This window comes from Phoenix dactylifera, chromosome 4, assembly GCF_051530095.1.
Source record: "Phoenix dactylifera cultivar Ajwa chromosome 4, Ajwa_hap1_PhDact_Kaust_v1.1, whole genome shotgun sequence".
Classification (NCBI taxonomy): Eukaryota; Viridiplantae; Streptophyta; class Magnoliopsida; order Arecales; family Arecaceae; genus Phoenix; species Phoenix dactylifera.
In genome coordinates, this window is record NC_143193.1 from 54,148,851 (window position 1) to 54,176,492 (window position 27,642).

The 27,642-nt window shown below is 47.0% G+C and overlaps 3 protein-coding genes across 6 annotated transcripts; all 3 read right to left on the reverse strand.

The window, feature by feature from the left end:
- Window positions 1-127: 127 nt before the first annotated feature.
- On the reverse strand, window positions 128-6,862 carry LOC103706035 (uncharacterized). 3 transcript variants are annotated; one of them, XM_088720701.2, is made up of 5 exons: window positions 6,709-6,862; window positions 5,778-6,247; window positions 2,441-3,149; window positions 1,426-1,795; window positions 128-1,014 (listed from the first exon to the last, which is right to left on the reverse strand). In XM_088720701.2, exons 2-5 carry the CDS (start codon window positions 6,058-6,060, stop codon window positions 841-843), a joined length of 1,536 nt encoding a protein of 511 aa, XP_088576827.2. In that variant the 5' UTR covers window positions 6,061-6,247; window positions 6,709-6,862; the 3' UTR covers window positions 128-840. The 3 variants fall into 3 exon arrangements, with proteins under 3 accessions (XP_088576827.2, XP_088576826.2, XP_038989253.2); XM_088720700.2 differs by having other exon boundaries at window positions 5,778-6,260; window positions 6,709-6,850; XM_039133325.3 differs by lacking the exon at window positions 6,709-6,862 and having other exon boundaries at window positions 128-891; window positions 5,778-6,436.
- A 368-nt stretch (window positions 6,863-7,230) lies between these two features.
- Window positions 7,231-13,085, reverse strand: LOC103706040 (sialyltransferase-like protein 1). Its single transcript, XM_008790000.6, has one exon. It carries the CDS (start codon window positions 12,681-12,683, stop codon window positions 11,487-11,489), a length of 1,197 nt encoding a protein of 398 aa, XP_008788222.1. The 5' UTR covers window positions 12,684-13,085; the 3' UTR covers window positions 7,231-11,486.
- Window positions 13,086-14,644: 1,559 nt separating this feature from the next.
- On the reverse strand, window positions 14,645-17,502 carry PAP20 (Purple acid phosphatases superfamily protein). Of its 2 annotated transcripts, XM_017842657.5 has the most exons (4): window positions 17,346-17,425; window positions 17,110-17,274; window positions 15,734-16,025; window positions 14,645-15,603 (listed from the first exon to the last, which is right to left on the reverse strand). In XM_017842657.5, exons 2-4 carry the CDS (start codon window positions 17,257-17,259, stop codon window positions 14,756-14,758), a joined length of 1,290 nt encoding a protein of 429 aa, XP_017698146.4. In that variant the 5' UTR covers window positions 17,260-17,274; window positions 17,346-17,425; the 3' UTR covers window positions 14,645-14,755. The 2 variants fall into 2 exon arrangements, with proteins under 2 accessions (XP_017698146.4, XP_088576828.2); XM_088720702.2 differs by having other exon boundaries at window positions 17,110-17,502.
- Between the last annotated feature and the right edge of the window lie 10,140 nt (window positions 17,503-27,642).

Consider the following 27,642-nt stretch of genomic DNA (forward strand, 5'->3'; position numbering starts at 1 on the left):
CCAAGCTTCTTTGGGGAAACAAAGAAAAGAAAAAAGAAAGACCCAAGTTATAAATGTTCCTTCAGATCATGACATAAATGAACAGGGAATGGATGGTATACCACAACATTTCGCATACACATTAGGATAACAGGAAAAGTTCCTTACACCATGTATGATAATCAATTTCTACAATAAATTTCAAGTACCATGTCCAACAGGGTTATAATCAATTGATACATTACACATGACCAATAATGAGGTGTATGATACACATATACTGTTAATATGAAGTCAGTGACAAAGCTCTTGACCAGGCATCATATGCCAGCCACAACCAGAACAAAGAGGGCCAATATCCCATTGGATTCACTTGCTTATAGAAAGCAGGCTCGCAAGCCTGCAGCTGACATTTATGTACTACAATAGCAGAAACACAGCCTGATCTATGGCGCTGTTAGAGAGAAATATAAGCAATTCCCACATCTAGACATCTCATAAAAAATGTAACAAAGCAAAAGGACTTAGAGTGCTCTTAGTCAGACCTTAATCTTGATCAACTATTTACATGCCTAAGCTTCACTCTGCGCCATCCTCTAATGCCTCTTGCTCAACAGCGACATCTGGAGCCTCAGCAAGGCATAAGAATCTTAGAAACCAAACTTCTTTCACCTTAAGTGAAAGCATTAACAGAGCCGAGAAAGCTGGAACTGGCTGAGTGATTTCAGAGAACGAGGTGCATTGCTCCAGTCAATCTCGATTCTTCATGCCTGAATCCTCCTGCCAGCTATGCTGTAACTGCAATCATCCATATTTCTGATCTCAAAGAGGCACTGGCAGGTGCAGGCATGCCCAAGCCCCTTAGCGGGACCGGGCCAACCCAGAATTTGCTTCAGCCTGCTGCTGAGGAGTCTGCATATAGCCAGTGTCAGGAAAGCATACGCCACCATAATGATGAAACATACAAACAATGTCTCTCTTATAAAACAAAGGGGAAAAATCTTTATGCAAGTGAGTGCAGGAAAATCCTCTTTCCTGGATGAAACTGATGATGCATTAGTTCAACCTGGTATAACTAATTACAGAAATAGCATTGACAAACAGCAAGGCTAAGTATATCGCTTGCTAAGCTATTTCCTTGATGTAGTTAGACCACGAGAAACTGAAAAAACAAGGTCATGGAATACCAGATAAATGAACATCTAATGATACTTATTTCTTTATATTATCAGGCTGCTATGCTGATGGCAACAGTGGAAAGAGTAAACAGAAGGGAAGAGAACTGATGCTCATCCGACATACCAAAACTGGTGCCCCCTTCACACTAAAACAGTTCTGCCCTTCATGTTTTTCATTATAACACAAAGAAAAGGAAAAATGACAAATTCATAACCTTATATCAACAATCCATATTCAAAATGCAGCTATAATAGCATGTTCCCATACCTGTGCAAAAGGTTGAACATGTTCATGGTAATGGACAAATGACATTCGAGGACAGGGGGGATCGGAGTATTGGGAAGAATGCATGTAAACTGATGATGTTGAGGGTGCCCCAACTTGATTAGCATTAAATGATGCCATCATACCATCAGGATGACCATAGCTAATTGCAGAAGGTCCTGATGTCGCTGACCAAGGTCCCCGCAGATGTTGAGGAATGTGCCTAGGTTGGTGTTCAATAGGAATTTGAGGCCTGTGACTTGATCCAAGTTGAGGAAATTCAGTATTATAGTTAACAGCAGGGGAAAACATAGGCTGCATGAGATAAGGTCCTCCACTAAATCCAAATCCAGGGTCAAACCTTTGCGTATACCTGGAATCAGAGTAACATAAAAATGCCTCAATTCAATGCGCAAAAAACTAATCTAATTCATATCTTAGAGATATTAAATAAATTCTTGCACTTGGAAAGGGGGGGAGAGGGGGAGGGGGAGAAGATGCCAGTTTGTGATAAAAGATATGCACTTGGGCAAGACCACAAGAATGCATGTCAAAATGGTATTTATTAAAACAAATTTTGCAAAGATGCAATGGTACAAAAGGTGGGCAATTCATCCACCAAAATAGATATTTGTACATTCAACTTATTCAAGCCAACTCATGCATGCAAGTACATAAATGAAAATAATTTCTTTTGATGATCAGCAGTCAATATGGGTTAACCTAGTTTACAACTTCCCTGGTAACAGTAATTTCTTGCAAGTCTGAGAAATGCAGATAATATAGCGAAAACAATTATATCAACAATGAACAGGTAGAACTAATTTGATCTCATAGGAAAAAAAAAAAGAAGGAAAAGGCAATAGGATGTAACAGTACTGGCATTGCTGACGCTAAACATATAATGTTGGGAGTAATGACACTCAATGGTATAAGAGGCAGCATTCTTGAGGTATGGACTTAGTTGAAGGGGAAAAATATATCTCTAGCCAACATGGGACTGCACCCTGCATCATACCTATCATAACTCCGATCATAGTCAGGATCCTTGCGATCCACCTCGCGATCACGGAAAATGGCCACTCTATTGCTAGTTCTGTATTTACCGACAGCAGGCTCTTTATCTGCCCTATTTCTGTTTGATCTATTGCTACCTATAGAAGAGTCACTCAAAGCCCTTCCAGGATTAGTTTCAGATTGTTCAACTGTAGATTTCCCATCTGATCTTGCTGATTCCAAGAAGCGATGTTGGAAGCTATCTTGCAAGTTTGGTTCACCTTCTGTCTTTACCATTCCAACACCACCACCATTACTGTTAAATATTCGAGCTCGTGCCTTGTTGTACTCCTCTTTTCTTTGTTCAACACTTTTTGTGAGGTTTGTCTTAGACGAACAGGTATTTCCACTCGTAATAACTGACTCTTTTTGTGGCCTCCGCTTGATTGCAAAATTAATGGCATTATTGGCATCTTCCTGTGGCAAATTGACAGGAATATCTGCAAGCCTAACTGGAGGGAATCGACAATCAGAAGTTTTGTGAAGCACAATTCGAGAACCAGATCCATCAGGCATAATGGTGTCTGACATGGCAATTGATTGCAGGTAGAAATGTTGGGCCAGACAGTGTGCTGCCAATCGTAGATAGGAAGTTGGAAGGTCCTTAAACTCCAGCTCCCGTTGAGTATGATCGCAGATGAACTTCTCTATATCTTGTTCCATCCGCAAAACTAACAAGGAGATAGAACCACATCAACAAAGGAAAATAACATAATATAAGTTGTCTCAAACTTAGTAGATTCAGAAAGTCCGCTACCTGTTTATAGAATTCTATTCATATGTCAATTACATTGTAACATTTTATTCAATTGAACTAGAAATGAGATAATGTTGCATAGACAATAAGCATTAACATAAGATACAAGCCTTAATCAAACCAATCCCAGTCAGCTGTATGGATACTTCATCAATGACTTCCTATAAGTCTCGACCCCATAAGCAGAAAGTGTATTTAAATCCTTTATCACTTTTTATCTATGTATTTTTTTTTCAGGCTCCTTCGAATAATGAGTACAAACACAAATTAGCTGCTCAGAGTGGTCATCCCTAGCATGCATTGTCTTTTGTAAGTGGTTACCAAACCAATTCAAATGATTCTCGATCATCATGGAGGACTTTGACTAACAACTTCATACCATGTGAGAATGACCTGCCTAGTAGGCTTCAAAAGTCGGAGTTTACCTTGGCATATGTACTAAATAATGGCATGTTTGGTTGAGGAGAGTTGGGCTATAGAATGGGAATGGAAATGAGTGACTCCCATTTCAACAGTTTGGTTAAGGAGAGTCCCATTCCGATTTCAATTTCAAGAGGGATTGAGAATGCCCCAATCCCTCAAAATCCAATTCCGACTCTCCTCTAGTATTCAAAGTCCATTCCGATTCCGATTTCCATCATGAACCAAATACATCAAGGAAGATGGTCATTCTAATTCTCATACCTATCCATTCTGTTTCCGATTCCGATTGCAAACCAAATGCACCCTAAGTGCAGGAGAAATCAAACCAATAGACCTATTCTATGACAATTTATTGCAATAGTAACAACAAACGAGTAGCTAGAATACTTGGGACGTGCCAAATCGAACCAACAAAATTTTAGTATGTTTCAATTATTAAAGAACTGAAATATGATTTCAACAGTAAAATTCAAGATAGAGGTTCCAGGAATTAAAGAAAGAAAGAAGAGACACATGCAATAGAAAATAATAAAACAAAACATTGATGCCAAACGAATCAGTTAAAGTTATTAGTAGGAAAAATGAGATCAATTATATAAGCTTGATAATTTCATTTTTACTGATTCTAGTGCTATTCATTCTTTGAACATTTTTGTTAAGCCTTGCTATACTTGATGAGCGACACTGGAACATAAAAGACATAACTACCTATGCAAACTCGCTTGATATCCTGATCATTGTGAATAGTTATTCATAAACATTGGATTTCTAACAACCCTAAATCTCACAAAGCATCTTGACATCAACTTTCTATGCATTACTTTGGTAAAATCATCAAAGCCTCTTATGCATTGGAATTTGACTGTATTTGGATTCAATACTCAACACAAAAATAAATTCTTGTTTTTCCTGGTCGCCATGTGTCCCAGAAGCTGAACATCATGCTGTGCATAGGAAGGGGGGAAACCAAAACCAGTATATCAGAATCTTGCAAATCTATCACTTTAATATCAATTCATAAGATCTTGATGCTCCGTGCTCTTTAGGCCGCACCGACCGCATGACGGCAATTGACTTCAATAATGTCAATATCTCTATTTTGTTTCCAAATCTTATCATCTCAGTTCCTAATCGATCCACTGATCTCACAGGCTTTTTTGCAATCAACTTAGCAGCACGACAGCTTCCTCACTGGCTTAGCTGTATGATATTAGTGGATACCAGCCCCACAGAATCAAATCCAATAAGATTAAAAGTTCAAAAATTTGTCACTGCTTGTTTAAGTATACTCTTTTTATTTAACACTGATCAAAACACCTTTCATTTAACCGTTGCTTTCATTCATTTGAAAAGGAGCGTGGAGACTTACTTCATTTCCAAAAATTCAGGTAAGGTAATGAATGAGACAGAAAACAGCCTCTACAGATGACTTCTTTGGCATAAAGTTCCACAGCATTACTGTCTGTCATCTATATAATCTTTGTATTATTATCTTCTCCAGCTGTTCCAAAGTGCAATTCATAAATTTCAAAATAACAATAGGACAAAGCAGCAGGTGAACAATCCCAATGATAAAGCCAAATTAGGCCCTCTATAATCTACATTAGGAATAGAAGGGCACGTGCCACATGGTGGGATGTCTTAAGATACATCATAGCACTGAACCTATTTAACTCTGGAGAAAGCAAATAGGTCAACGTATCTCCACTTGGCTTTTGCACTTCACTATGTACTTCCAAATCATATGCGATCTTCATGGACACATCAAATAGTCATTACCGTTAACCTGCTGCTCAGAACTCGATTGGCCACTGAAAAGAAAGCTTTTAGAATCACTTACTGACATATTATTATGTTATATTTCCCCAGGAGTACAAAGTCTCAATTTTTATGAAATCAATGTCCGAGATTGCGTCCAATCCGAGGTTTAAAAAAAACAATAATAATAAAGTAGAATTGCATTATTGCATGTGCATTAAAGATGAACGCTAACCCTGACTGCAATTCGTATGCATACACGAGCATAAAAAAATCAGCAGACCATCGACGAAGTCAGAGAATTCCCATCAATCATACAAGAATTAAACCGAAAGTACCATCAACAAACCACGAGACTTACTCGAAAGCCGTTCCCGCGGTTTCTCCAAAGCCTCTCTGAGAAACTGATCCACTTGGCTCAGCACCTCTTCCGACGGCCCCCTTCGGCGCTCGGCCAAACCAGAAGAGGAGGACGAGGCAACGGAATCTGGCAGCGGCGGCGCCTCCTCGGCGAAATCCCCCGCCGTCGACGGCGGCGGAGTCGAAGAATCGGAGCTCTTCTTGGAGGAGAGCATCAGGCGGAACATGCTGTCGTCCACGTCCGCCAGCTCCCACTCTCCGGGGTCCTCCGCAGAGCCCTCCATGGTGGTGGAGAAGGGAGGGGGGGGATCCTCTAGGGTTTGTGGAGCGAGAGAGAAACCCTGGCCCTAATTGCCGGAAGATCGATTGAGATCGGGGGAAAGAAGTCGCGGTGCGGAAGGAATCGAGGGCAGAGAGAAAGTAACGAATATTGCCCGACTTATCCCACTCGCTAAAATATCCCGTTTGAGCCTGAACGATTGGGCTGAAAATTTTATTATATTAAATTTATAAATACAATCGGTAAAATTATAAAATTATAAGCCAAATTAAATTTATATTTATAAATATAATAATTAAAGACTCCATATAGCTTTAAGTTAAAGCAAAATGACCAGAGACTCAAATAATTTGAGTTATTAATATTGATTAATATCAAACATTGATTAAGTTCGATGAACTGCAAAACAAATGGTGGCTAGTGAAACCACGATAAATAACTACATATATTATACTTGAAATACTAATATTAATTGATGGAGATATATACTGACCATCTTGATGGATCTTGGAATCTATCCACAATATCTGATCATGTTTCATCTATATTTAAATTTATATTTATAGTTATGCAGATATCCATTAAATAAAAGAAAATTTGATTAAAAAAAAAGAGCCACTGTGATGTAAGGGAGACAGCTATACGAAGGGACCTCATTATAACTCCGCATTTAAATGACCAAACAGCCATTGCAATGTTGGGGAGACACCAAGCCTCTGGATCTTAATTTTGGCGCGAACTGCAGCGAATAAACGATGCACTTGTGGTTGGTTGCAGCTTCAAGCTTGGGCAGGGGCACTGGAATAAGGTTATGGCGTGAACCATAGATCAATAGCCAGCCTCTAGCTTGTCTATTTCCTCGACTTGCTCCAGTTGCTTTAAATCCTGAAGCTTATCATGAGACGGAGCAGGGATGGCAGCTACAGCTTGCTCCAGAACCTACAGGGAAGCTTGCGGCAGAGGCATATACCTTGCATGCTCTGCTAAGAGAGAACAGAACAGAGAATCAAAAAGGACGATTTACTGCAAGGCCAAACTTATAGTATGATTAAGTACGAAGGAGTTGTGTCCACTGCTGTGATTTGCATCTGGAGTGTCAGAGCCCCTCTCCAGATTAAGATCATCTGCTGGGTTCTACACAGGAAGAGGATGCCAACCAAAGAGAACCTGTGCCGCAGAAATATCCAGGTAAACCCCTAATATGTGTTGTGTGGAACCTAGGAAGAAACTTCTAATCATGTTAGCTTGGATAAGCAGTGCTGGTTGATTTGGCTTAACAGTGTGTATCAACAATAAGACAGAACAACAATAGACTCTCTTAAACTCGCCTCAACTCCTGTTTGAAGCAAAACATAATGCTATCATTTCAGAAAGCATTTAAGATAAATGAGGGAAAATATGATTGTAGTAATAAAAAAAACCCCTCCATGTAATTTATGTGTTGATCATCCTATTCATTTTCATAGTACCAGCAACTTAAAGGTAGTTTCGATACATAAATCTCATAATCAGTATACATAATTATAATGTTCAGCATAAGTGCTGATTGATTCCGGTTGTTTTTGTTTCAGTCATGCATCTCGTAGACCCTTGGCTCATGCATAACAAAATAGAAGCCAAGACTGAAAATGATTGATCACAGAATTATACTGTGAACAATTCCTGCAAAGAATAAGACAAGATACATAACAGAGGACAGACTCCAAAGCATCCAAACCTTTCACTCAAAAATAATAATTAATACCAGTACAAATGCTTTTACTGACATAACAAGGATGAGTACTCTGACAACAAATGCAACACCACTTCTGCAAGGCTATTGCCTGCTTGACAGTAGTCTTTCTGATCACCCGTATCTCTATTAAGTTTGAAGACGAGAAGCTAAAATCCTTCCCCATTACATTAACCTTAATTTGCCATGAAACCAGATGTAGAGGGAAATCTCATACTGACACCAGAGAGATAACTTACCAGAAATAGTGAAACAATACTTATAGTCGCCATCAACCATGAAAATCGACATCTCTTTTCCCAAATGCATTGTTTGGTTTTAGAAGATAAGAAGAAAGCATCGTTTGGTTTTGAGAAGCTGAAGTAGGGGATTGTCTTAATCCTTCAATTGACAGAGCATGCGACAAACATAGGGAATTCATCAGATTTCATTTTTAATCGAAGAGAATCTATCATCCTAAATGCATCCATTCAGTAAAAGATGGATGTGACATAGCAAGTGTAGTATGTCTGCTCCTTCAGCTTCCATTACTCAACCTACATCTTTCCTAGCATCCTTTAAGGTGGAGATCCGAAAAATGAGAATAGGCACATATGTACCAGAGAAATCAGGTAAGTGTTCTCCAGATACAACTAGAATGCTTGATACATATAGCTAAAAAATTAAGCAATGCATGGTGGACCTTAAAACAATAACGAGCAAGAGGAGAAGGCTGCTTCTATTGCAATTAACATGAGGGATGCTTCATCACGCATGTAATATTCCATAGACTACTGCTCTCGTTTGCCCGAACAATAACATTTGAAGAAGTACTATAGTTGCCTCATGAAACAAGCCCAGCATTAAATATTAAAAAAATGTAGAAGATATTGATCGCATAATTTTAGTTGACACGACCAATCTCTACCATTACAATCTCCTACGATCCTCTGATGATTGGTAATGACTAATGACCCTAAACTTTGGATCCAGTGAGATTTCCTGCTGTGCCATGTGAATGACTCTGTTGCACATCTTTCTTCCTTTATTAACAAATTATTCATTGGAAAAATATGATTGCCTCTATGATGACCATATCATAACACAGCACAATTGCAAAATTACATTCTTCAGCATTGACTACATAGGCAACAATAAGGTCTACTGTCACATAGGCCTCTCTATGGATAGAAATAATGGAACTAAAATAAGTTGTGCAGCGATACACTTCCAAGTTCCAACGATGCGCTGTCAAGGAAAATAGACATGTCCATCTCAAATACAAGATATGCACAAAGAAACTAAACTGCATGATGACCAAGGATATACCATAAAGACATGATCAGGAGGTTGTAAGAAACAAGTTTGCTGTATTTGCATAAGATATTGCAGTTTATGCAGCATAAGTTTACATGATCCTTTTTCAGTGTACTCTCATTAAGTTGTTTAAACACTAGAATAAATGTGCTTACCAATCCTAAAAGAGCAAAGCAACATTTTCTAGGAAAAGTTTTATTTTTCTTCTTTCCAAATCCAACCTTGCACAAAGTCTTCTAAGAAGTCCTAGTTTAGGGAGCGACATTATGTTCTCTCAGAATAAGATAATGTCCTGCTTCTTTTTCTCCAATTAAGTGATTCATTTCTTAAGAAAAAATGAGAATAAAAAACTCAGGAGCTCTCTGTTCAGGCAAATGAACAGTACTATTGTTGAAGGGCTTCTAAGTTTATGTAATGCAAAATGCAAATATGCGGAATGATTTTTTTTTTTGTAGATAATGACGTGAAACATGCAAACAGTGTATAGACAAGGGAGGATGAGAGGATAATTGTCAAATAAGACCTGCAAACAGCAATAGACATCATGAATTAATTGCCCCATCATGAAGTTAGATGGTGAAGAGGAATGCAATAATATTGAATTGATTTGCTTCAGGATTTCTTTCTACTTTCAAAGTCACAATCCATTTTATAGTTTCATGTCATTACTCACACTCCTTGTGAACAAGGATCACAGAATAGGACAATTTATTGTTTTCTTGTACTTGTGTGATACATACTTCAATCTAATTACTTTGCAAGTAAAGGATAAAAATCATGGATCAACCCAACAACATCAGATAACCTCAGACAATATCTTGTTGTCTTATACATGTGCAATACATACTTCAAGCTAATATTTTTGCAAGTAAAGACAAAAGAATCATGGATCAAACCAACAACATCAGATAAGCTCACACGGGCCATGTTTACTTCCAGGAACCGAAGGTCATTACAGTAAATACAATGATAACTTGATGTTTTAAATAAAAAGAAATCTGAAAACAATGATGCCTACAAAGCTACCACTGTAGAAAGCATAAGTGAGACTAAATGATTTTGTTTCGCAGACATAGGATCAGGAAGGTGATATCTGAACTCTAAACAGGTGCGCAAACACTGGAAATCTGTCCCAGCCATGCTCAAGGAAAGAGAAAAATGAAACAAAACAATTTGGTAATTGCAAAGGTGAGAAAAGACAAAAAGCCTTGACAGCATTTTACATAAGAATCAAACAAAACAATTAAGTTGAAAACGTATGCCCATTTCAGTAGAAACTTGATCTCAATATAAACAAGGAATGACAATGTATTGTAAAATGATAATATAAAAACAAACTGAACAAAAACTCATAATTGTATCTCTATTATTCAATATTTCCAGTTTACAACACCACCTTTCTCAATGAGTAAAATGTTGGAGGTAGATATTTATAAAGTTGGAAAACTAAGAATTTGTGCGACAAAACAATCGTGAATAAATCCGAAAGCAATAATTATAAGTAAGAAATTAGAAAATAGGAGAACATGGATGGTATAGCAAAGTAGATGGCTCTAACACTCCCAAGGTTCCCCAGCTCAGTGTAGCTTTTCCTTGGTATAGCATGAGCAAGTGGAATGTTTGACTCAATTGACTCCTTGAGTCACTCGAAATCAATACTTTGAAAGTATACAACATTGGGAAAATAGTAGTAGAAATAGTGAAAAGGGTAGGCGAGTAAAAAGCGAAAAGAAAGCAAAAAAGAGAGCAGCAGATAACTATCACAGGGAGAGAGCTTTCTGATATGTAGTACTGAGAGCCACAACATGGCCTTTATACAGAGATTGGTCAGGAAACAGCTCTAACAACTAGTTGCTAGTCTGTAAAGCTTGCAATAAGCAAATGGGGAAGTTACTAGTTGTTTATGCACTAATAATGCTCCCTTAACGGCTAGTCTGGTTATAAAGGCCTCTCCAAAGGGTAGCTGAATAAATCCTACATTTAAGCCTTATTTAACATCAAAATAAACACCAAAATAACTCTGGAACAAAAATCAAAACAATGCGTGCAAGATATCGAAATAAATACCAAAATAACTTTGGATGAAGTCAAAGCAATTAAAAGCAAAGCAAAAGACAGGCTTCCACACGTGATGTTCATGGCACGACCAAGCCGGGAGAAGTATTAAATGTAACTTTGCTTGCATTAATATGGGACTAAAGTTTATTGAGTTACTTAAGAAGTACATGCTTTAATGGTTGAATTTTTTTCAACCAGAAATCATAATTAAATATTATCTAGCATAAGAAACCTCCATTGCATATAATTCATCTTTCTTACCTTTATTTTCTGTGAAAATTTACAACTACAACGAGATCATGGTCTTCCGGAAGATTCAATTCAAACTACAAACTTCAAACGGCTCAATGATAGAAAACCACTGGAGGGACCTTAAACCCTGTATCATTAAGGAAAGGTATTACCTGCGGCCTCTGGACCAAATCCCGGTAAAAGGCATACTCAGCCTCGTAATCATGCAAGTCCAGCTCCGCCTTCTGGTTGGTATGGTAATGGTGCTTCGCCTTGGCCGATTTGCCGAATCCAAAAACACTAACTCGATCGCAAATTCCCAAAGCAAGCACAACAGCCTGCATCCCCGTCGAGTAATGGAACGTCCTCTCGTCGTGAGCTTTCCTCCACTCCTCCAGCGGCCTCCCGGTCGCCTTCACGAACTGCTTCAAGGAATAAAATTCGACAATTCGGGCACAGAGGACGTCGAGCCGGGCATCGGTGACGAGCAATGGAGCCCTGTGAGAGGCGTTGCAGATGGCGTAGTCGAGGAAATGCGCCGGCTGGCAAATGTAGATGAGGATCGGGACGAAGTCGCCGTAAGGGTGGCAGAAGCAGCCGTCCCTCCGAGCACAGAGGTGGAGGATGTTGCTGTTGATGAATGCAAGAGAGGTCTTGCCGCCGACTTTCCGGATATAGCCCTGGGTGAAGGCGTTGTTGAGGCGGATCACGAGATCGTGGCCGTCGATCAGGTCGCCGTGGTCGGAATTGAGGAGGATGCCGCTGTTGCCGACGACGGCGCAGGTGGCGTAGGGCCGGCCGGTGTCCGGGTAGCCGAAGTGGAGGTCGATGGGGCGTTTGATGAGGGCGAGGAGCTCCGACATGACCTCCGGCTGGAAGCGCCGGCGGAGGAGGGACCAGCGACGGAGAGCGCGGCGGAACTCCGGGAGGATGCGACGATGGATCGCCGAGAGGGGGAGACGGGCGGGGAAGCGGAGCCTGGCGAGGGACAGTGGGCGGCCGTCGTCCGGGAGGGCCGGCCGGCGGCGGAGGGAGATGGAGAGGTAGCGGCCGCCGGAGGTGGTGGAGGAGGAGAAGGTGCTGGAGAGGAGGTCGTCGACGTCTCTCTCCAGCGCCACATCGCCGGCGGCAGTGGCGGAGACGAGGACGATGGTTTCGTTGAGGGAAGCGGCGGCGCCAAGCGGCGGCGGCATGGGGAGGGGATCGGAGGGCAGGCCGAGGCGGCCGAGAGTCCGGCAGCAGCTGAGGGCGGTGGCGAGGGCGATGAGGAGGAGGAAGAGGAAGAAGGGGAAGCGGAGGGATCGCTTCATGTCCTCCACCGCTATGTGAGAATGATGAGGAAGAGGAACAGGAGGAAGGAGAGGCGAAGGGATCGCTTCATCTCCGTCCACTGTCAGATCGACCCGAAGCTTTGAGAGATTCCAGTGCTGAATGCCGAAGCAGATGAAGGGAGAGCTCGATGCGGGATTAATCGGAAAACGCGGGAAGGAATGGGGATGTTATTGGGTTACAGGTGTGATAGCAAATAGGTTCTGTCGCTCATTTTACTGGGTTGCGTTGTCAGGTGGCTGTGCCTCCGCTCTGTATTTGGACTGTGCGTGCACGAAGGGGGCGAAGGCCCAAAAAAAAATAAACCCAAAACCACCATATGGACCTGGTCTCAGTCATCTGCCCTTCCTTGATTTGCTCCCACCAGGCCTCTCCTTTTGCCAACAAAAACAAATGCCGTATTCTAGCCTAAAAAGGACTAACGTATAGGATAGCCCGAAAAAGGGAGAAAAAAAAGAAAAGGGACGGCGTGAGATTGGAAGGTACCTGCCGACTGCTTCAGCGAGCACCAGGTGGCTGATAGGTGACGGCCGGAGCATTGACGTGACCAGTGAGCTGTGGGTGGACACCCTTCCATTGAGGAGTTGGCCGACCATGGTTGATGTAGAGGCAGTAGATGAACTACGGGTCTGCGATCTTTTGGCAGCAGGTGGAGCAGAGTGGGATGATGCCAGACTTCGACAGCTATTTGGGATACACCTCGCGGCGAGGATCCGGTCCCTCCCGTTACCAGGATGTGCAGGGCCGGATGTTAGGGTATGGGGCACTTCGAGCCGAGCCAGTGTCAAGTTGGGAGACCTCTCCCGTGTCATCCAGTCATAGCAGGAGAGGGGGCCGGATTGTACATGGATCTGAAGGTACGGTCTCCACCCGCGGGCAGCCCTCTTCTTATGGAAGGTGTTCTGGGATCGCCTTCCGATGAGAGCAGCGCTGAGCAGGCGTGGATGAGGGATCCCCGCAGAGTGCGGGACGTGTGGAGCCGTGGAGTCGGTGGACCATGTGCTCTTTCAGTGCATATGGGCGAGATTGACATAGCAGTGGGCCGGGATCCCGCAGGAGGCCCGGAGTGATAGGCTACAGTTCCTCCATATGATACGGCAGTGGCTAGCCAGTTCGAGGACGTGTCAGGAGGCTATTAGAGCGTCTTGCACAGCGCACCAGATTTGGCTGGCAAGGAACGCTCGTACTCTCGGTGAGCGCAGGGTGTCACCGAGGTTTGCTGCAGAGCTTACTCGTGTACAGGCTTCAGAGATTGTACCCACCACCTCTTTAGATAGACCTTTGATAGCTCGGGACACCTGGGCCTCCCTCTGCTTCGACAGCCCACCAGATGATGTTTTTCACCTATGAGCTCCCACCCCCGAGTTTCCTCAAGGTTAATTTTGACGGGTCGGTGCTGGACGGCGGTACACAGGGTGGTGCAGGCTTTATCATACGAGGCCCGCACTCCAGGGTAGTTGCAGCAGGTGGCTGCCAGCTGTTTGACACGTCGGTTCCAGAGGCAGAGCTTCGCGCTGCCTGGGCGGGCATGCGCCATGCAAGGATAGTCCTGCAGGCCAGTTCGATCATTTTGGAGGGTGACTCGGCCATGGTTATCGGATGGATTCAAAGGGGGTCGACGAGTGGCGGTACAGATCATCCCTTGATCCATGACATAGGGATGATGATGAGAGATGGGAGAGCCTTTCAGGCTAAGCATGTATTTAGAGAAGCTAATGAGGCAGCCGACTGGGTGGCGGCCCATACGGCCCATCACTCAGGGTACACCTTTTGGTCAGGAAAGGGGGAGCTGCCACATGCTCTCCGCGAGTTGTTGTATTTTGATTTTCTTGGATGTATTCGTACACGTATCGTATGAAATACCCGCTTTCAGCAAAAAAAAAAAAGAAAAAGAAATAATAAACTCAATTGGCATTTCATGCTCTTGAACTCAACCGAGATCAACTTGGGCAATACTATGCTAAAATAGATAAATATTTATTTAAATGTCCAATACAAATATATATATATGTAACGTATGACAGCTTGCCATCACATTGTACTGAGCCATCTTTCAGTTCTTGGTTTTACAAGCTGGGTTGGAAGCGAGACTGGTCAACCAGACCTGGTCGGCGACGACCGCCTCGTCATCATCGTTGCGGTGCCACGTCCACAGTGCATGGGTCCCGTTCCTCACCTCCAAGCGCCCGTGCCCAAAGCTTGCCTCTCTAAACAACGATATATCGGGCTGGGGGTCGATGTAATCCTTGGCCAACCCCTCCTTGTTGCCGCCATCCCCGATAGTTATATGCACCGGCGCGCAGTCATCCTTCTTCTTATCATACACACGTGTGAATCGCTCGTAGGCGTGCACGTGCCCAGCGAACACGATGTCGACTCGGGCCCCATGCAGAAACTCCTCCATGGCCTGCCTCATCTTCTCCCCTTCCCCTTGGTGATCCTCGTTCGAGTTATACCACGGGGCATGGATCAATGCCACCACCCATGGAGTCCGAGCCCGGTCTATTTTAGCCAGGTCGGATTGGAGCCAGTTGTATTGGGATGAGCCGGGTCCAAAGTCGGCATAGGAGCCAAGCATGAGGACATGGACCGCGCCGCCGGCGACGTCGAAGGAGTAGTAGAGGTTAGAGTCGGAGGAGCTGACATCGTAGGGCATGCGCCACCGAGCATTGTAGGCCTTGAAGGATCTGATGAAGGGGAACTTCTCGATTTCATGGTTGCCTTGGGTCACCATCCACGGACGAGAGCTTGCCAGTGGCTCCACCAGCCGGCCAAATGAGTCCCACGATTGTTGGATGTAGTCGGCATAGGAGAGATCGCCGGGGAGGAGCAGCATGTCATGACTCCATCCACTCAGGTGCCGGAGAGTCGATTCAGTCCACCCCGTCTGACCCAAATCACCTATTCCAAAAGCATCATAACAACCGCTTGCAAGTAAGGTTATCATAATCTAATTAACTCAGTTCATATATACTTTGGCATATATATATATATTTATATATTTCACGACAAACGATAGAAATGAGCGTACCAATGACGGCAAAATTGATGGGGAGATTAGCAGGGGGAGTCTTCAAGGAGAACTCGCGAGTGGGATTGGAGCTGCAGCGGTAGTAGTAGACGGTGTTGGGATTTAGGGGGCCAATGACGACGTCATGGATATGGCCGGAGCGGTAGAGGAGGAAGGAGTAGGTGGAAGAGGAGCCAGCGGCGGAGAAGGGATGCTGCCCCGAGGATGTGCCATATTCCACCTTGGATTCGGTATCGTCTTCAGTGATCCATGTCACTCTTATCTTCTCGGACCCCACAATAGATACATGTACCTGATCATTTGGAGAATTACATATTAAAGCTCAACAACAATATTCTCAACGAGGAGAATCATGACTTCAGAACCGAATGGATGTGCCAGATTAACTCTTTGACATTGGAATGCGTGCATGATTGGATAGGGCCCAACGTGAATCAGAGAAACTATATTTATCAATGGCAGGCAATATTTATCAATAGATACAATTATCATGAAAAGCAATGGACTGAAACATTGACGATAGAGTACCAAAAAAAAAAAAAAAACTTTTCATAAACTATGTATCGTAAGTTCTTTGAATTTTGTATCAGAATGATTGTCTTAATGAGATACTAAGAGGGACAAAAATTAAAATAGATGAATCCTAATATATAAAGTTAATATTATAATGTATGGCTAGCTGCATATGAGTAGATTCTCACATGCTTCTCTCAAGGTCGGAATAGATTAGAAAAACTTTAACAGCTCATGAAAAAACTAAAATAGATGGACGCTCAATTGAAATTATAGTTTAGTGTTTAAAATTCTAATGTATGGCTGCAGATGCCTAGGTTCTTAAATGTTCCCTGATGTCGGCACTCCGTCTCTAATTACATCGAAATAGTTAGAAAGTTAACACCTCATTTGATATTGTCTAATGACATCCTAACTAATACGTGTATGAATTAATAAGCCGAACATGAGTCGTTTAAGTACGCCACGCCAAAGCTATTAGGTTGGCTGGTTTGCCACCCCTAAAATCCCCATTCCTAAAACGTCAACGGAGTGGGGACTCTTTTCATGGAAGGTTTGGGATGGTGGGTGAGCGACCCATGTCGCCAAATAAATCATCAAAACAGGAAGGAGGGATGAGTAGTTATTCCTATCGGTCAGAGAAAGTTGGAATAACTTTATTCCAGGAGCAAATTAATCCCTCTTCTATTTCTTCCGCTTCTTTCTTCTAGCATATGGACTTACAGGAAGAAATAATATTCCTTTCACAAATGAAAATATTCAGCCAAACAGAAAGAGGAATAATCATTCCAAGAGCAACAGCTATTCCTACTCACAAACCAATTGCAGGCTTAATGGAAGAGGCATAGATCATAGAGAAGTACTTGTTGGGGAGTGAGTCCATCGGCGTCGTCGGCGAGGGGGACGGAGAGGGTTTCTCTGGGCTTCGGACGCTCGTAGGCGAGAGAGCCCCAAGTAGAGCAGAAGGCAAGGATTAGAACCAGCACCATCTGAAGAGGAGAGGAAAACGCCATGGCCACACGCTCCTTCTGTGCTATTTGGAAATGAAACGGGAGTATCCCTTAAATAAGAATGAAGAACAAGGGAATTCGGAGCATACCTCGATCTCCACCGTATCCCTGGTGAGGTGCTGAAGTCGGGAGCATTTTTTTTATTGTCAAGGAAATTTTTTGGCACCGTCTAAAATCTTCCCATTTGGACATTATGGATTACGAACTAAAAAAAAGGAACACCCAGCTGATGAGGCTGCCTTTGCCACGTTTGCTCGGATCGCTTATTTTAGAGAGAAAACTCTGAAGTCAAATTGAAACCGAACTATCAGTTTCATGATTTAAAATAAATAAAAAATTATCTATATATCAATTTATCTAAATATATAAATTTGAACTCTAGATAACTATTTTGTTGCGTATGAACTACTTATCTATATAATATATAGTAGCAAATACCATATTTTAGAGATTGTGTATCAATTTATCTAGAAATTTGTATTGAGACATTGGGTGACTATTTTGGTAGGCATGTATAATCTGACTACGTATTATTAGTGAGGACTATAGCACGAGATAGATGGATTCCGTAAGAGAAAAAAATTGGCAAAATAGGAAGCCTGTGCTATATGATATTATTCGTTAGAATTTTTGTTAATAATTATCGGTATGGAAAGAGCAAAACTTTTCTGGTGTATGCACTAAAGAATATCATCTTAAACAAAAATTGAGATAGGACTCTTAACAAAGTTTGTCAATCTGGCTTAAAAAAACAAAAAAGGAAAGAAAAATGTATGCATGAAGAGAGGTCATCCATCTGCATCTTCTCTTCTACCTCATCGGGCCCATTGTCCTTTTCCTCGTGAAGTCATCTCTCCATCTATGAGGCCTACCTTCTCTACGAATCCTTTTCTTCTCTTCCAAATCTCTCCCCATTTTTTTTTTTAAGACCAAAGAAGTTTGCAATATATATATTGCAGTGGTATGAAAACCATTAATCAATTTACTTAGAGGTGTGCGTTGAAATATTGGATGATTATTTTATTAGATGCATATTACGTAGCTATATACTATGTACTAGCAAATACTATGTTCTAAAAAATATATATTAATTTATTTAAAGGTGTGTATTGGGTTGCCGGTAGATGTGTATTAAAGAAGCTTACAGTATATATTTGGAAGCCGAGGAGTGTGTCACTTAGTCACATATTGTATACTAGTAAATACCATGTTCTAGAAGCTTTGTATCAATTTATCCTGAGGTGCGTATTAAATGTTAGATGATTGTTTTGCTAGATGTAAATCACCTGGCCATATAGTGTATACTGACGAACACCATATTTGAAAAATTATTTATCAATCTACTAAAGGTATGTATTGGGACGCTGAATAAATATTTTGTTAGATATATATTACTTGCCCATGTAGTATGTATTTGCGAGCATCATATTTTGAAAAGTGCACATGCATTTATTTGGAGCTATATATTGGGAAGTTAGATGATTATTTTACCATGTGTGTATCATCTGACTATTGATATTAATAAACACTGTATTTTGGATGCTTTAATGAGAAAGAAGATTCTTAGGAGAAGAAAAGAGCTCGTCTAATAAAGAAAAAAGCCTCACGAGAAAGAAGATAGGATGCGAGTAGATAGTCCCTCTTCATGTGCATGATTTTCTTTCCATTTTTGTTTTAATATCATAGAACTCAAGAACAACGTTGTCCTGATTTAATTTAAATTTTTTCTTTAAAAATGAACGCTAGCTAATATGAAATTTAATGAAAAGCAAGTGTCGGCACAGTACGATATATGTCTGTCTATCGCCCGAAAGGGCGAGTCTGAATCCTCTACAGTGCGCGCGCGTCTTGCACGGCGCCGCACAGCCTGGTGGCCCAGGGTTCCCCTGCCTCGCCCGTTTCGTGACGCCTCCTCTGAAAAGAGACCAAAGCGACGAAATTGGTGAGCTAATATTGTAACCAAATAAATCCATCCTCTTTGGTCTTACTTCCCCGCTCGGTTCAGACGGCAGCATCGCTAACGTTATGTACAACGGCCACCATGCAACTTTTGGCGTATGGTAAGTTGGTAACGAGCTGCGCCCTTCTAAAAGCATGACCCGTGCAGCGTGCGTGAGATCGCGTTGTACAAGGAGAAGGCCCACTTCCATGGGTGAGAGAGGGGTAAAAGAGGCATCTTCTCTCCCTTTTCACATCTCATATGGGCGGTGGGAAAGCAGGCTGCAAATCGATCGGTTTGGACCTAACATTTAACCATATCAGTCTTATTTCATTTTGATTTCTCAGAAGATAACATTTAACTATTATGAAGGAGCACTTTGATGGAGGATGGTGATTCCACTGATCATGATTGTTTCAAATACTTCTAAATATATTCTAATTAACATACTGCTAAATTTGTTCGAATTCTTATTTTCTTTCTTTATGTTGCTGGTGGTCCAAACCGAGAACGATTGACACGACGGTGTGAACGGGGTTCCGCCTGAGTTGTCTTGGTTGGTGCTGGTTGCGCTCCACCTTCCGCCAAGGAACCTGCAAACAAGCCTTGCACCACCACCAGGGTGGTGATGGCCCTCCGACGGTCAAGTCAGAGGAGATTGGAGGAGGAGAGATGTTAATCACAAGTGGGAGAGAGTGCTCTGGGAGGTATTGCTTACCCCCCCTTCTCCCCCCAGCCGCGTATATACCTGGCTGGGAGGTCTCTCAGGGGGGTTTGTCGTCGTGGGGCCCGATAGAATGGCCACTGACATGGCCGTTACGGGGCGTCGTGGAGCAGCGCTGGGTACGGCCATGACAGGGCGTAGTGGAGCTCCGCTTTGTACGGTTGATACAGGAGATCGTGGGCAGCATCGGGTACAGCCGTTGCAGGGAGTAGTGGAGCAGGAGGCCGCGGCGTGCCTCTGGAGAATAGCCTGTCGTTATCAAAAGATCTCCGACTCGGGGTCGGAGTGCTGGATCATAGGGCAGCCGACCCGGGGTCGGGCTGCGGAGCCGGGGAGGTCCGACTCGGGGTCGGAGTGCTGGATCATAGGGCAGCCGACCCGGGGTCGGGCTGCGAAGCCGAGGAGGTCCGACTCGGGGTCGGAGTGCTGGATCATAGGGCAGCCGACCCGGGGTCGGGCTGCGAAGCCGAGGAGGTCCGACTCGGGGTCGGAGTGCTGGGTCAAAGGGTAACTGTAGCTTTCCTGGATACGCGTGCCGATCACGTGGGGCATGGCGGCTTAATTCCCCCATAACAGTAGCCCCCCACTTCCGAGCCTGGAACCAGAAGGGGAACAGGTGAAGGGAGTGATGTTTCGAGATTGCCGCCATCCTTCGGAGAGGCGCGCGCGCTTCAAGCTTCCCGCCTTCTTTATGGCGTATGGCGGTTGCTGCTGACCTGGCAACCTGAGGATTTCGGCGGACATCCTTCCTTAATGGTGTCGATTCGCCTTTGGGGTGCGAGCGACCCTTCGGCGGCCAGGCGTCTTCTGGCGTCATCGAGGCGTCACTTGCCCTTTCGCCTATTTAATCGGGGGCCCTCCCCCGTCCGTCTTCTTCTTTACGGACATTTTAGAGTTTCTCCTTTGCGCTGCCATTGTTGCCGCCGAAACGTTCGCTTGCTTTTCCTTTGACGCTCTCGGAGCCGTTCTTCCTCCTCTTCAAGTGAGTTTCCCACTCTTCTACTTTGAGCTCTTCATACTTTTTCTTTTTGTACTAGTGCACCCCAGTCGTTCCGGCCTTTCCCTCCTTCTTGACCCCGTCCTGACCGTAGATTTATTGGCCATTAGGGATGGGCGAAGTGGGAGCAGATAGCATCAAGTCAAAACTGGTCGCCGAGGACTTAGACGGATTTGTGGCTCGGTACCACCTTCCCGAGGCCTGCAACGTCACGCTCCCAGGGCCTGAGGAGAGGATGTCTCATCCTCCTCGAGGGAAGATCGCCATCAATGAGGGCATCCTCCAGGCCGGGTTCCGCTTTCCCCCTTCAGACCTAGTCTTACAGGTGCTCCGGGGTTTAGGAATGGCACCGACGCAACTGGTGCCGAACTCGTGGCGTGCTCTGACGGTCTTCCAGGTTCTCTGTCGTTTGCATGCGATTCCCGCCACCTTGAACGTTTTCTGGGAGCTCTACGGCCTGAGTGGCCACCCCCAGGACAAAGGGTGGTGGTGCTTCGCAGCGCGGCGAGGGTGCGGCCTTGTCAAGGAGGGTCCTACCTCCATTCACCACTGGAAGGAGCGCTTTTTTTTCGTTGATGCAGACCCCTCCTGGGAAATCAGGGCAATCTGGGGGACGCCGGTGAAGTCCCCAATTGGCCTGTCGAAGTTGTCGAGGGAGGAATCCGAGGGCGTCGCCGCCTTGAAGGGGTTGGTCGCCGAGGGCCAGCTTCCCCCGGTGGGCCGCCTTATTTCTGAGGATACCTTGGTGAACGTCGGTTTGAGCTCGGTCCCCACCGACCGTGAGTCCGCCATCGTTTCTTTAGCTCTTTTCTTCTCTTTCGTTCCTTCTTCCTTTCGGTTTCTCAGTCCCTGACTATCCCGTCCTTCTTGCAGAGGTCGACGACGTCATGCGGTCGGTGAAGACGAAGGCTGTTGGTAGGGCGTCCCTGCTGGAAGCAGTCCGGAGGAGGAAACGAGCTCTTCCGAGCGGGGCCCCACCGGCGAAGAAGTCCCGTAAGGAGATACCTCCGATGCCGACCGACGAGTCCGGGCCCACCGGTCAGGGAGATGTCGTGGGCACCGACCGGCAGCTGACGCTGTATCAGCCCTCCGGTGGTAAGGTTGCCGCTACTCCGGAGGTGCCACCTGAGCCTGCTCAAGACGGACGGGTCGGACGTGATCGGTCCCCGACCCGGCCTTCGACTCGGTCGGCTCCTGATGACTCGAGGAGGGACGCGCCGAGGCCCCGGCCGAGCGGGACCCTATCAATTCCTGGGGCGACCCCCGCCCCGAGCGCGATCAGCCGGACTCTTCCCCAGGCGATGGATAAGGGTAAGGCTGCAGAACCACCATCCGGCTCCGGGGAGAAATCGGGGTCTGCCTTCACTACCGATGGCGCCCGAAATCTCATCGAAACAGTGTTGCTGGAGAAGGACCGTCGGCGGGTCCGGGAGTTGGATGTCTCTGTCGTTGGGGCCGCCAGCTGCGTCTGTCTCATGTCGGTGAGTGTTCTTCTGGCCGTCTTTCACCATTTATTGGCTCTGTTGTTCTCCGCCTGACTCCCTTATTTTTCCTATTTCTTAGCTCGCCCAGTACATGATCCGTCTGGAGGAGTGCTACAAGGAACAGGCGGGGCTTTTGGCGAAGGCCGAGGACCGGCTGAAAGCAATGGAAGAGGGAGGCCGGGCTGCGGCAGGCAGGACGACCGGGGACCTCGAGGCGAGGCTCCGGGAGGCCGAAGAGCGGGCACTCGGCTTCGCCGCCCTGGAGGAGCAACTGTCAGAGGCTCGGGAGCAACTCAAAGCCGCCTCGGGCCTCGAAAGCAGGGTCAAGAAGGCGGAGGAACGGGCTGAAAAGCAGTCCCGGAAGATCGCGGACTATCGAGAGCGGTGGGAGAAGGCCCAGCGGTCTGCCGACAACGCCTGCGACCGAATCCGCTCTTTTGAAGCCAAACTAGGCGAACTGGAGTCGGCCCTGGAGAAGTCATGCACGGACGTCCAAGAGCTCCGTTCGCGCCTGAAGGAAGCCGAGGCCGCTCGGGTTGCTACCGAGGCGAAGCATAAAGAGGCTCAGGCTGATCTGCTGAGGGTCTCCTCTGAGGCCGAAGGCCGGATTGTGGCGAAGGTCTTGGAGGCCAAGGCTCAGATTATGGAGCGAGCTGAGGCGGAGCTGGCCGAGAAGAGGGCGGAAATCGGGCGTCAGGCGGTAGAGGCTTATCGCCAGTCCGCCGAGTTCGCCCATGATATGTCGGAGGCAGTGCGGACCTATCGCCAGTCTGACGAGTTTGTCCATGACGCGTCGGACGCGGGGGCCGAAGCCTTCACCTTGGGCTTCGAGGAGGGCCTGGCAAGGGTGTCGGCTAAGTATCCCGAAGTTGACCTGAGCGAGATCTCCCTCCTCGACTCCTCTCCGGCGCCATCGCCTGCTGGTTCTCCTGCTGCTTCCCTACCTCCCGCGGACGAGCCCGGCGTTCCCGACCCGGGAGTTCCTCCAAGCTGACCTCTTGTACCTTTCATTGTCTTCTTTTTTATTTTTGTATGTCGGCGTTTTGCCCAATTGTATGGGCCTCGGCCCTGAAAATTAATGCACGTTGAATATTTCTTCATCTCGCCTTCGTCCTCTTTTTTTTTTTTTTTTTTTTTTTTTTTTTTTTTTTAGCTCTTGGTTGCGTCTTGCTGACTTTTGATTCCCGAAGTTCTTCCGGCGCTAGGCCAGGCATCCGAGGGTTAAACCTCAGGAAACTCTTCCGGCGCTAAGCCAGGCATCCGAGGGTTAGGCCTCAGGAAATTCTTCCGGCGCTGAGCCAGGCATCCGAGGGTTAGGCCTCAGGAAACTCTTCCGGCGCTAGGCCAGGCATCCGAGGGTTAGGCCTCAGGAAATTCTTCCGGCGCTAAGCCAGGCATCCGAGGGTTAGGCCTCAGGAAACTCTTCCGGCGCTAAGCCAGGCATCCGAGGGTTAGGCCTCAGGAAATTCTTCCGGCGCTAAGCCAGGCATCCGAGGGTTAGGCCTCAGGAAACTCTTCCGGCGCTAAGCCAGGCATCCGAGGGTTAGGCCTCAGGAAACTCTTCCGGCGCTAAGCCAGGCATCCGAGGGTTAAACCTCAGGAAACTCTTCCGGCGCTGAGCCAGGCATCCGAGGGTTAGGCCTCAGGAAACTCTTCCGGCGCTGAGCCAGGCATCCGAGGGTTAGGCCTCAGGAAATTCTTCCGGCGCTAAGCCAGGCATCCGAGGGTTAGGCCTCAGGAAATTCTTCCGCTTGCTGGTCGGCCAAGGCTGGCGCAAGCCGAAGCGACCGGTCGGGGCTTCCGGCTAGTCTGCTCCCGGGATGATCATCGGGTTAGCCAGGCATCTGAGGGTTGTCAAGCCTCAGGGAAATTCTTCCGGCGCTAAGCCAGGCATCCGAGGGTTAGGCCTCAGGAAACTCTTCCGGCGCTAGGCCAGGCATCCGAGGGTTAGGCCTCAGGAAATTCTTCCGGCGCTAAGCCAGGCATCCGAGGGTTAGGCCTCAGGAAACTCTTCCGGCGCTAAGCCAGGCATCCGAGGGTTAGGCCTCAGGAAACTCTTCCGGCGCTAAGCCAGGCATCCGAGGGTTAGGCCTCAGGAAATTCTTCCGCTCGCTGGTCGGCCAAGGCTGGCGCAAGCCGAAGCGACCGGTCGGGGCTTCCGGCTAGTCTGCTCCCGGGATGATCATCGGGTTAGCCAGGCATCTGAGGGTTGTCAAGCCTCAGGGAAATTCTTCCGGCGCTAAGCCAGGCATCCGAGGGTTAGGCCTCAGGAAACTCTTCCGGCGCTAGGCCAGGCATCCGAGGGTTAGGCCTCAGGAAATTCTTCCGGCGCTAAGCCAGGCATCCGAGGGTTAGGCCTCAGGAAACTCTTCCGGCGCTAAGCCAGGCATCCGAGGGTTAGGCCTCAGGAAATTCTTCCGGCGCTAAGCCAGGCATCCGAGGGTTAGGCCTCAGGAAACTCTTCCGGCGTTGAGCCAGGCATCCGAGGGTTAGGCCTCAGGAAACTCTTCCGGCGCTGAGCCAGGCATCCGAGGGTTAGGCCTCAGGAAATTCTTCCGCTCGCTGGTCGGCCAAGGCTGGCGCAAGCCGAAGCGACCGGTCGGGGCTTCCGGCTAGTCTGCTCCCGGGATGATCATCGGGTTAGCCAGGCATCCGAGGGCCGAGCCTCGGGAGATTCCACTCGTTGGTCGGCCTAGGCTGGCGCAAGCCGAGGCGACCGGTCGGGGCTTCCGGCTAGTCTGCTCCCGGGATGATCATCGGGTTAGCCAGGCATCTGAGGGTTGTCAAGCCTCAGGAAAATTCCGCTCGTTGGTCGGCCAAGGCTGGCGCAAGCCGAGGCGACCGGTCGGGGCTTCCGGCTAGTCTGCTCCCGGGATGTTCATCGGGCTAGCCAGGCATCTGAGGGTTGTCAAGCCTCAGGGAAATTCCGCTCGTTGGTCGGCCAAGGCTGGCGCAAGCCGAGGCGACCGGTCGGGGCTTCCGGCTAGTCTGCTCCCGGGATGTTCATCGGGCTAGCCAGGCATCTGAGGGTTGTCAAGCCTCAGGGAAATTCCGCTCGTTGGTCGGCCAAGGCTGGCGCAAGCCGAGGCGACCGGTCGGGGCTTCCGGCTAGTCTGCTCCCGGGATGTTCATCGGGTTAGCCAGGCATCCGAGGGCCGAGCCTCGGGAGATTCCACTCGTTGGTCGGCCTAGGCTGGCGCAAGCCGAGGCGACCGGTCGGGGCTTCCGGCTAGTCTGCTCCCGGGATGATCATCGGGTTAGCCAGGCATCCGGGGGCCGAGCCCCGGGACATTCCACTCGTTGGTCGGCCACTTGTCGCTCGCCGCCCATCGGGGTTTCTCCGTGCCCAGCCGCGACCGTGTTTCTCCTCTCCTCCAAGCGTTGCCTGGGGGGAACACGAGAAGGGTATTAAACGCTAATTAATGCGTTACCTGGGAAATCAGATCGCCAGTTGCTGCTGGTGAGGAGTGTTAGTTGAGCGGCCGCGATACGCGGGTTCTTCGAGGAGGATGCGGCCTGGGCGCGAGCGGAGACACGTGGACCTAGGGGTATACGACACCCGGATTGTACTGCACAAAGAATGCGATTTAAGGAGAATGACGCTTAGGAAGTCGCGGGGAGATACGCCTCGGGAGCCGGAACGGCTCCGGATTCAGTGCGCCTGCATTTATTGGAGCCACCCGTATCGGAACTACCAGGGGGCCGCAGCTTGGCTATAAATACAGGTGCAGGTACGATGGAATTTGCCAAGCCGGAGCTGCAGGTTGCCATGGATCGCGGACCTCCTCCTTGGCATATGACTGAGAGACTCCTGTCGAAGGAAAGGGGAGGCGCTCCCCTTACAACTTCAGCCAACTAGCCGTTTCATCTGGGATCAACAAGGAGGGTCTCCCCGGCGGAACTCCGCCCTAGGCGTTTCATCCGGGATCACATCTCCCCTCCTTGAAGTTCAGCCTCCCGGTTGAGCTCTGCGCCGGACGCTCAATCCGGGACCGCGCCACCATATGCTCCTCCCCCTTGAATCCCTTCTCTTCCCTACCACTGGGGAAGATGGGAATATCCTTTGGAGGCGGCGTTCCCCTGGGGGCAGCGGGAGCTTCTTCTGCGGCGGCTCCTCGTCTTTTTGGTGAGGTGCTGGATGGCGCCTCCGGTTAGAAGCATCCACTTCTGGCGGGACTGCAGCCGCCCTGGGTTGAGGGTTTGGGTCCCCACCTCTTCTTTACTTTCTTTACTCCCTAATTCCCCTCTGGGAATTCCTTGTAATCACACGAGCACGCCATTGTAACCAGAAATTATTGAAATGAAAAGTGTTGCACCTTTTTAAATTGTCTTTCTGGCCTTGTTGTTCTACTGGTAATACATCCGCAGGTTAGCGGAATTCCAGCCCCTTGGAATTTCTCGGCCATCTAGGGCTTCCAACTGGTAGGAGCCAGGTCGGTTTACCCAACGAACTTTATACGGGCCTTTCCAATTTGGCGCTAGCTTCCCACCTTCCGTAGGTTGAGATGCCTTAGCTCGCCTCAGCACCAGATCTCCAATTCTGAAAAGCTTCGGTCGGACTTTGGAGTTGTAATATCGGGCCACCCTCTGCTGATACATTGCCATCCGAACCTGAGCCATTTTCCTTGCCTCTTCCAAGAGATCCAAGTTCCCTCGGAGTTGCTCTGAATTGGCCTTGGGTCGGTGCGCGGCCACCCGAGGCGAGGGGAGTCCGAGCTCCACGGGGGCAACGGCTTCCGTGCCATAGGTTAGGCTGAAAGGCGTCTCTCCAGTAGGAGTCCGTTGCGTGGTCCGATACGCCCAAAGGACATTCTCGAGTTCCTCGACCCAAGCTTGCCCCGTCCGGCCGACCCGCGCTTTGATACCTTGGAGGATTGTACGATTTGTGACCTCGGCCTCGCCGTTGGTTTGGGGATGCGACACGGATGTGAACCGATGCTCGATCCCGAATTCCTCGCAGAAGTCCCGGAAGTGCTTGTTATCAAACTGTCGACCGTTATCCGAGATGAGGACCCGAGGTACTCCAAATCGGACAATGATGTTCTTCTTTACGAACTTCCGGACTTGTGCCTCCGTGATGGTGGCCAGTGGCTCTGCCTCCACCCACTTGGTGAAGTAGTCGATGGCGACAATCAAAAATTTCCGCTGGGCCGAAGCGACGGGGAATGGTCCGAGGATATCCATTCCCCACTGTGCGAAGGGCCAGGGCGCGGTGATTGGCGCCAAGGGAACAGAGGGGACT

What these genes read in the sequence shown, in the direction of transcription:
- PAP20 (XM_088720702.2), bottom strand. Translation starts at nt 17,259, where the DNA reads ATGGCGTTTTCCTCTCCTCTTCAGATGGTGCTGGTTCTAATCCTTGCC. An exon ending in ATGGACTCACTCCCCAACAA is followed by an intron (nt 16,026 to 17,109) that starts GTACTTCTCTAT and finishes CCAAATGATCAG; the next exon opens with GTACATGTATCTATTGTGGG. An exon ending in CATCAATTTTGCCGTCATTG is followed by an intron (nt 15,604 to 15,733) that starts GTACGCTCATTT and finishes CTTTTGGAATAG; the next exon opens with GTGATTTGGGTCAGACGGGG.
- LOC103706035 (XM_088720701.2), bottom strand. Translation starts at nt 6,060, where the DNA reads ATGGAGGGCTCTGCGGAGGACCCCGGAGAGTGGGAGCTGGCGGACGTG. An exon ending in TATGATCGGAGTTATGATAG is followed by an intron (nt 1,796 to 2,440) that starts GTATGATGCAGG and finishes CTCTGATTCCAG; the next exon opens with GTATACGCAAAGGTTTGACC. An exon ending in ATGTTCAACCTTTTGCACAG is followed by an intron (nt 1,015 to 1,425) that starts GTATGGGAACAT and finishes AGTTTCATCCAG; the next exon opens with GAAAGAGGATTTTCCTGCAC.
- LOC103706040 (XM_008790000.6), bottom strand. Translation starts at nt 12,683, where the DNA reads ATGAAGCGATCCCTCCGCTTCCCCTTCTTCCTCTTCCTCCTCCTCATC.